General features: G+C 57.9%; 1 protein-coding gene across 1 annotated transcript; it reads left to right on the forward strand.

Moving 5' to 3' along the window:
- The first annotated feature begins 1,214 nt into the window (after positions 1-1,214).
- On the forward strand, positions 1,215-8,173 carry CACNG1 (calcium voltage-gated channel auxiliary subunit gamma 1). The gene is made up of 4 exons (XM_020875701.2): positions 1,215-1,486; positions 6,607-6,681; positions 7,443-7,580; positions 7,947-8,173. Exons 1-4 carry the CDS (start codon positions 1,255-1,257, stop codon positions 8,171-8,173), a joined length of 672 nt encoding a protein of 223 aa, XP_020731360.1. The 5' UTR covers positions 1,215-1,254.
- The last annotated feature ends 821 nt before the right edge of the window (positions 8,174-8,994 follow it).

The raw sequence follows: 8,994 nt of genomic DNA on the forward strand, positions 1-8,994 counted from the left end.
GCATCATAATTAACTGTCTGAATTCCACGGCTAGATGCCCAAATGGTTCTCCTCATGCAGAGTCTTTTTGTAAGCCATGTCAGCCTGAGGCCAGGATTTCAGAAGTCAAACCCCTACCTGGCTCAGGGGTCTCCTCCTGGTCATGCATCATCCCCTTGACTACACCCCAAAATAGGCTCCTGGTGACTTGAGGAAGGAGACACAGACCCGGGGGGGTGTAGGGTTCTAGCCTGGAGGACCAGCCTGCGGCCAGGGGATGGGGTGGGTGGACATGAAGGGGGACTCAGGACCCTCACTTGGCAGTCCCAAACCCCACGTGTCCTCTGCTGAATCCATACACCCAGCAGCCACTTAATAGTCACCTGTAAATCAATCTACTTTTGTTCTTCTTCACTGAAGTATAGTTACTTTGTAAAGGACAATATAACTGGAAAATCCTTATTACCTGCCATTAATAGAAGGTAAACCTGAACCTAAAAGCCTGGTGTTCCACAGTCCTTGGGGTCGAAAGAGTGGACATGACTTGGCGATTAACAGCAATAAAACTAAAACAACTGGCAACAGCACTACAGTTGGGTCCAGTGGGTTTTTGTTCTCCCTACACTATTCTCAGAAATGTGTGAAGACTTGCTAATCCCCAAAAGAGCTTTTCTTCTGGACCCAGTTGGAGGGAAGGAAAGAGAACTGACAAGGAAATAGTGCAGGAGCGACCTGGGGTGGTTGGGGCGTGGGGGTTCAGGTCTAGAGTGCGTTCACCTATGCCGTGGGTCCCCCAGGCCCCAGGACGGAGCCCCACTCACCTGGTCCCAGGCGAGGACACAGGCCTGTGTCCCTGGGTCTGCGCCCTCCCCCAGCAGCTCACTCCTCCGTCAGCCCCAGCAAGAAGAGGCCCCTGTTCCCACTCAGGCCCTCTGAGCCGGGCGCTAGGGGTGGCAAGCCTGCAGCCCGCCCGAGCCTTCCCTCCTGCCTCACCCTGCTCTGCTCCTGGCCCTAGGAAGGGGAGCCAGCCCTGAAACCCAAGGAGCAGCCGTCCTCGGCGAGGCGCCGGGGTGTGCATTAATAGAAGCTTCCTCAGGCCTCTGACACGCCTGGGCAGCTGCTGACCCGTCCAGTGGCCTCGCCCACGGCCAGCCCACCCTGGCTCAGCCCAGCACACTAAACTTAGCTTCCATCCCCGGCGGGAGCCACTGCCGCCGCCCCAGCCCGGAAGGACACGGCCGCCGGCCCCCAGGCGCCCACTGCCCCGGGACCACCATGTCCCCAGCCAAAACCCTGAAGGTCCGAGTGGCCCTCCTGTGCGTCCTGGTGGGCACTGTGCTGGCCCTGGTGGCCGTGGTGACGGACCACTGGGCCGTGCTGAGCCCCCACGTGGAGCACCACAACACCACCTGCGAGGCGGCCCACTTCGGCCTCTGGCGGATCTGCACGAAGCGGATCTTCGTGGGCGACAAGGAGAGGAGCTGCGGCCCCATCACCCTGCCCGGGGGTAACGTACCCGCCCCGCCCGGCCCTGTGGGAGGACGGGGCTCCCCAGACCGGATCAGGGCTGCGCCGGCCGCGCCTGGGCGGGGGGCGGGGGGCCGGCCGCGGCGGGGCTCCGCGGGGGCAGAGGCGGGCTGCGGAGTGCAGGCGCCGGTCTCCAGCTGTTCCCGCGCTGGGGCTCAGGGCTGGTCAGGGGCAGGGGTCTGGATGGGCGGACAGACTGCGGCTCAGGAAAGAGAACGCGGGTCTACAGACTCAGCCTGGACGCCCCCCCCCCCCCCAAACGCAGCCCTCAGGCGGAAGGGCCGCCTCGGGGGGAGTTCATTCCAGGCTGAAGTGGGGACACACTCCTAAAGGGTTTCCGGGCCCTGGGTAAAAGGAGAATGCAGGACTCCTCCTCGTGATCGTCAGGAGTCTGAAGGCGGCAGCAGGAAACCCAGGGGGCGTCCCTCCTGGGTGCCGGCCCTGAGCGCCCACACAGGCGACTCGCCTGTGAGGCGGGACCCCCTTTGTGCGAGGGCCGAGGGCCGTGTGTCCTGCGCCTCCTCCTGAACCCGGCCCCCTTCAGACTTAGGAAATGCTTCCTCTCGCTGCGATTTAAAAGCCTGCCTCACTCTCCTAGTGGTGAGCGAACCACACTTGAAGGAGCTCTTTGTGGAGAACACCCGGTGTGAGGGTGACCAGTCTGCCCTGCAGGCATGGAGCCGCCACATGCTCAGTGCACGGAGCAAAGAGCCTGCTGGCGGCATTGGAGTCTGAGCTCTGTTCGGGCCCTGCCCACCACCCCCTAGAGGCCCGGGCGAGACTCCACGTCTTCCTTTAACACACGGGCTCAGGTCCAGCAACCCCAAGTCCTCTCCAGCGTGCCTTCCAATGTCACCCCAAGGTGGCCGGCGACCAGGTTGAGTGCAGTTTTCAGAATTAGTCTGTTATCAGGCTGGGTGTTTCTTGAACCCTGTCCTTCAAGAAAGGCACTGCTAAGTCCCCGAAGACCCTGCGGTCTCTGTGGGGGATGAAGGAGTCCAAACTCCACCCCTCCACTCCTCGCCTTCCTCGCCCTTCCCCCACCACGCTGACCCCAGGAAAGCCCTGCCCTGCTCACTCCCATCGGACACCTGGAAGACACAGCGAGTCCCAAGCGTGAGGGCTCTCGCAGGCACGGACATGTGCTCGAAGGGTATCATGTAGCCCAGATGCCCACGCCCCGAGGCCACTGCCGAGCACACCCATAAACAGATGCAGCATCCCGCCAGCCCTCCTGGGCAGGGCAGATTCTCCAGGGACCGTGCATGGGAACGCACTGTTACGGTCCACCCGTCCTTGGCCCTTTAAAGCCTGGTGAATTTGCACAGCAGATGGGCAGGGTGGTGAGGGGAGTCTATGCAAGGAGAGACGACTGGTGGGACGTGCCCGGACCGGCCACAGGGGACGCGCCAACTCGGCCTGGCCGTGAGGCTGAGCCGAGTCGACCTCTAGGCCGTCTTCTCCTGGTCCAGAGTGAATCGCACCTTCCGAGCCTGTGAGCACTGCCTTGGCCTGAGGAGCTGTCCAAGTGCACTCCTGCCTTCTCCCCTCCCCTTCTCTGCAAGGGGACGTCGTTTTCCTTCCCCACCCATCCTGCCTGCGCTCTACTGGATCACTGTCTCTTGGAGGAATAGAGTTCATATGCCTTCTCTCATTAGTCAACAACAACATCTACAAATACAAGTATAGCACTGTCTGCCAAACATATATATTACATATGTTAACTTTGTATGACATCAGAAAAAATGACAGAGTAAGAACCTCCAAAAATTCTTTTCTCCATAAAAACAATGAGAACATTGGCTAACACGATCAGAATAAACTTTTTCAGAATTCTAGAAGTTAACCAGTCTTGCAGCAATAAGCAAGTGCTTATTCAAGAAAGAGGGGTGAATCTCAGTAGGAACAATGAGGTTTGTGGTATCTTAAGCTGCTATTCCAGTTCTTTCCTCCCTGACTCTGTCACAGCCTCAAAAACCAACAGCCTGCCATCAGAGTGAAGCCAGCTGCCTGGAAGTCACCAGAAAGGACAGACTAGGGCTGGATCCCTTTCAAGGCCTCATTCCCAGAGGGCTGTCATTATCTGATCTGTCTGGTGGTTCCCTAGAAGTTCCCCACTTGCAAGGCTGTCTTTATTTGACCTGACTCTGAGCTCATCCAGAGGAAAAAGTCTTTTACCCAGGAGGCATTTGTCAAAAACAATTAGAGACAGTTGTTTAATAGCATGACTGCCTAAGGGAGCAGATAACAGAGCAAACAATAGGCTAACCAAAAAAACTGGAGAATAAGATAGGTGGCTTTGAAAAGCTCCAACATATTCCTGGGAGTTTAGGAGGTCACGTGGGTCCACAGTGCAACAAGTATGCACAGGAAAGATCTGAGAAGGCCATAAGCTCTCACCTCTGGCTTATGTGGAGCTGCGTGAAGAAAGAGAGAGAAAGGAAGAGAAAGAGAGGAGGGAGAGAGTACAAGGGAGGGAGAAAGAGAGACGGAGAAGGAGAGGGAGAGAGCGAGCCCGGGGCAGGGGAGGGAGGGGAAAGAGAAAGGGAGAAAAAGGCGAAGGCAGAAACGAAGGCTGCTTCGCTCAGTGCTTGGCTGTCTGCTAGCACGGAGCTCCTCAGCAGAGCCTGGGAGAGGCATGGCTTCCAAGCATTCTAGGAGATCTCTGTGAGCTGACCACCAAGCTAACTGAGCAGAGATTTCAGTGGCCATACATGAACAGACTTCACATATTTAATTCAGAAATATAATTTGACAAGCAACAATAACAAACAGCCACAGAAACAAACCCTGGGGGAGAGTGGACATCTAACTTCCAAAGTTATATTGTTTAAAATGTCAAGTTTTAAATTTTAAATCAAAAAAGGTTACAAGACACAAAGGGGCTGCGGTCTCTGATGGGCATCCACAGGGCCCCCTGCAGCGGAGCTTCTGGTTCAGCACAGGGGACACTGCTCATCCTCAAGTACGGAGTCAGGAGAGGGGATGGGCGGGCAGACCTACCACGTAGGAAGGGAGCCGGGACCTCCAGACGCCCCGTGGAAGCGCTTAGTGGCGGGGGGGGGGGGGGGGGGGGGGGGGGGGGGGGGTGGCGGTGCCTGGACTTGTCCTCGCACAATCTGCAGACTGGCTTCCCCAGAGCCTGGTGCTGGTCTGGGGGGTGCTGACACCCCAACCGCCACCTGAGCAAGAGGACCTTTGGCAACGTGGACGTGCCTGCCTTGGCCGGGTCCTCGATGGGCCTTATGTCTAGGCCACTCTTGCTGAAGGCTTCTAACTCAGGGTCTGCAAACTGTCATGGAGGCAGCCAATCGTGAAACACGCTGGAATTCAGTCAATTCCCTTCAGAGGGTTTTCAATGGCAACAAAAATTGGCCCTTAAAGAATGAGACAGAAATTATTCCTCTGTCCAGAGGGAGACCCTGGGGGACCCGTCACCTCGCAGGAGCCATTAGAATAGGGCTGCTAGAGAGTCTACAGCTGACAACCTAATACACGCGAGGGAGCTCCGTTAAGCCTGAAAATAGCACCAGAAGCGCCTGACATCACCAGCGGCAGCCACACACCCCAGGTAACTCAGCTCAAAAGGAGAGTGATTTAAATATAGAAGCTCAAAGAAAAGGCTGTTTACTTCACGGAACATTTGCTGCTGCTAAACCAGGCTCCATCTCCCGGGGTCATTCTCTTCCTCCACTGCAGAGCATTAGTAACCCTGACATTGGGGGGTCAGGGGGCCAGAGGTTTCAGTGGGAGATGATATATCTCAGGCAGACGGAAGCCTGGACCCCAGTGAAAGCTATGACTTTGGAAGGTTTTTTCCCAAAAGCAACGAGGCACCAACACCTAGTGATCATTAAACTGTGGCCTGAAGATAAAAAAAAAATGAAAGCACAAAGTAGAAGCATCTAAACCAGGAGCAGAGTTTCCTATTGAAGTTCAAGGATACACAGGAAAAACAATTCAGTGCAGTGCCTCACACAAATAAAAAGCAACATAATTTAGTTTTTTAAGAAACAAAATAGTGTAAAATAACCCATTCATCTACTTCCTAAATCAGCAGTAAAGAAGAACATTAAGCCATGCAATAAGCAATAGTCTTTTAATTTTACAGTTTATTTAGTTGTAAGAGAGATTAAAAGAGAAAAATGGAGGAGAAATCATATTGAAAATCAGTGTGAATTTCTTTGTTCTGAGTTCCTCCTCTGCCCCCTACCAAATCCAGATTTTTGGCCCTGCGGCCAATACACACCTTCCATGGCTTTCCCGGCGCTAATCAAGTGGGCCGAGCAGCTCACTCGGGAGGTCTCCGCTGCGCTGCCTCTGTGCTCACAGGCATGGAGGGCCTAATGCTTGAGATGATGGTCACCCGTGGCCCTTCAGTCAAGGCCACACAATGGCCCACTCAGCAAAGCCCTTCAGACAGCATTTTAAGGGGCTTGGAGCCAGGTTTCTAAACCTGGCTGAACATCAGAATCTCTGGGAAAGTTCTTGAAAAAGACTTTGTTTCCCAGGTCACACCCAGGGCCTCAGGATGGGCCTGGATGCTGATTGGAAACCAGGGCTGGGTTGTGTGTGACCCAGGGTCTGGCAACCCCAGTGCCTCTGGCATCTGAGGGCTGCTAGTTCTGTGCCCTGCAGGCTGTCCAGCACATCCCAGGCCACCACCCGCTAGGTGCCAGTAGCCGTCTGCCCAGCGGGGACACAGAGACGTCTCCAGACACTGCCCGGGGTCCCCTGGGGACAGAAGCAGCCCCAGCTGAGGACCACTGTCTGGCCCTGATTGACCATGTGTCCTGCAGTTCCAAACAGACTTGAACTCTAGGCTTCAGTTACCCCATCTGCCAAATGGGCTCAGTACCCAGTGCTCTGTGCCCGGACTGAGTCAGCCTCAGCTCCCTGAAGATCCTCAAGCTCTTATACAGCCCCTTTCCCACCAAACTTTTGGTCTAAGGGTGGAAGAAAGATGCTTGTTTCAGCCCAGAGTCAGGGTCTAGAGAGCAGAGAGCAAGCCAGAAGCCCCAGGAGGACTGGCCCGCCCCCTCCTTGCCAGCTCCCGCCCCAGCTACAGCCCTTTCTCTCAACTGTCTCCCTCCTTTGCAGAGAAAAACTGTTCCTACTTCAGGCATTTTAACCCAGGCGAGAACTCGGAGATCTTCGAAGTCACTACTCAGAAAGGTGAGCCTGGGCGGAGGGTAGGGAGGGGGAGGAAAAGTGGATTCCACCACTCCCTGCTGAGCTGGGAAATCCCTGGCATGAAAGCCCCAGGCTCCTGCTTGATGACAAGCAGCCCCTCTTGAAGTCTGTCAGCGGCAGACTGGCCAACCTCTGTGCCCGGCCAACCTCTGTGCCCAGAGACGGCAGCTCCCACCTCCAGGTGTCTCAGGTCTCTGCATCAAGGCTCCCACGCACACAACACGCATGCCCAGACACACACACACACATGCATACACTCCGACACACGCATGCACACCCAGGCACACACTGGCACACACACACAGATCCTCTCTGGCACTGAGCTCTGTAACAAGCCGCACTCTGTCATCCTTCCAGAGGCTGCTTGTCAGTCCCAGGACAGACCACCCTGAGCCTGGGTGTCACCTTCAGCCCTGACTCTGAGAGGGAGGTTTCTGCTTCAGGCAGGTCTCCAGCCACAAATCTCCGACCACCTTCCAAGGCCTCTGCCCCTGGAAGGACGACCTTCATTTTGGTGCATGGACGACCTGGAGAAGGAATTAGGTCTTGTGGACATCCTGGCCCCATCCTTTACTCATGTGCCACTCGGAAGGAATGATTTCTTCTCTGGCCCTCAGTGTTCTCACCTGGGAAACAAGGATGACAGAATGCAGAGCAGTCGCTAACCTGGGAGCAGGAACAATAGGTGAGGGGACGCCGAGCCCCTCCTGAGGCCCCGGCGTCCCTGCACTCTTGTGCCGCAGAGTACAGCATCTCGGCCGCCGCCATCGCCATCTTCAGCCTGGGCTTCATCATCGTGGGCACGCTCTGTGCGCTCCTGTCCTTCCGGAAGAAGCGGGACTACCTGCTGAGGCCAGCCTCCATGTTCTACATCTTCGCGGGTAGGTTGGGGCTCCCGTGGGTGCGGGGCCGAGGGATGCTCTCGCCCCTCTCCCCAGCCCGCTGGGGTGGGGGCTGGGTTTGGACAAGGCCCGGCTCCACACCCCTGCTCCCCATGCCCCCGTGACCCCACCCCCGCCCCTCCACTGCCCCACCCCCACCCCGCTCCCCCACCTGAACCCGCCCTCACCTTCTCCCCCCTCCGGACCCCCACACCCCCCGCCCCGGCTGTGCCTGCAGGCCTCTGACTCCCGGCCCCCACCCCCTGCCCCCATTCCCGGACCCCCGCCACCCACCTGCCCCCCAGCGCCGCCCCGCCCCGGGCCTGCCCCTCGAGGCCTGCGGCCTGAGCCCGGCTGTGCCCGCAGGCCTCTGCCTCTCGGTGTCCGCGGAGGTCACGCGGCAGTCGGTGCAGCGCATGGTAGACAGCGAGCACACGGCCTGGATCGCGCACTCGCTCGCCTGGTCCTTCATCTGCGCCTGCGTCGCCGCAGCCCTGCTCCTGGTCGGCGGCCTTGCGCTGCTGCTCCTCGCGCTGCCGCGGATGCCCCGCGACCCCTGGGAGTCCTGCATGGACGCCGAGCCGGAGCACTAGCCCTGGGCCCGGGCGCGGGGCCCGCCTCGGGAGGCCGAGCCCAGGACGGGCTGGAGGCGGCAGCGTGACTTATCCGCGTCCCCACTGGGCGCACGTGGCGCGTCGCTTCTCCGGGGCCAGCCAGTGACACGCGGCACTTTTCCGCGGCCGGCCAGTAGACACGCGGCGCGGCCCGCCTGGCCAGTGGACTCGGCCCGGCCAGCCAGGAGGAGCGGGGCGGCCGGTGCGGGGGTCCGCGGGGGTCCTCGAACTGCCTCCCCGAGGTTCCTCCGCGGCTCGCCAGACGCCCTGGGTGCTCAGCTGTAGGAGGCACCAGCGCCTCTCTGCTTCCTGGTCACCCGACATCCCCTCCTTGGCTTCTGGGAGACCCGACAAGCACTTTTTAACTGGTCTGACTGCGATTTGAAATAAAAACTCTTTGAAACTTGTCTTTCCTTGGCCTTGCGTAGTGCTCGCTTGGGTTCCTGACCACACAGCCTAAGGGCCCCCTTGACCCAGAGGAGAAATGAAGGCATAGGCCACGGATGGTGAGGACTTCTGTGGGGACACGGGGACAGAGGGTCTGTCTACCAGTGAGACTTAGAGGCTCTGAATTCCAACTTCTAACTCTGGGCCCTGGGTTGTCTTCAGGAGAAGCCAGAGGCCATCTGAATTGGCAAGCGCTGAAAAACAAGGAGTGTTATTTCTAGAGCTCGCAGTGCCAGAGGCATCCCAGTGCTGACACAGGGCTCCAGCCACCCTGCCAGGAGGGTCTGGTTTCAGACGCTGGATTTTTGTGGCAGAGAACATTAGGTAGCCGGGCTTAGCACCTAGCCACGAAG

Source organism: Odocoileus virginianus, chromosome 17 (genome assembly GCF_023699985.2).
Source record: "Odocoileus virginianus isolate 20LAN1187 ecotype Illinois chromosome 17, Ovbor_1.2, whole genome shotgun sequence".
Taxonomy (NCBI): Eukaryota; Metazoa; Chordata; class Mammalia; order Artiodactyla; family Cervidae; genus Odocoileus; species Odocoileus virginianus.

What these genes read in the sequence shown, in the direction of transcription:
- CACNG1 (XM_020875701.2), top strand. Translation starts at nt 1,255, where the DNA reads ATGTCCCCAGCCAAAACCCTGAAGGTCCGAGTGGCCCTCCTGTGCGTC. An exon ending in CCCCATCACCCTGCCCGGGG is followed by an intron (nt 1,487 to 6,606) that starts GTAACGTACCCG and finishes CCTCCTTTGCAG; the next exon opens with AGAAAAACTGTTCCTACTTC. An exon ending in CGAAGTCACTACTCAGAAAG is followed by an intron (nt 6,682 to 7,442) that starts GTGAGCCTGGGC and finishes CTTGTGCCGCAG; the next exon opens with AGTACAGCATCTCGGCCGCC.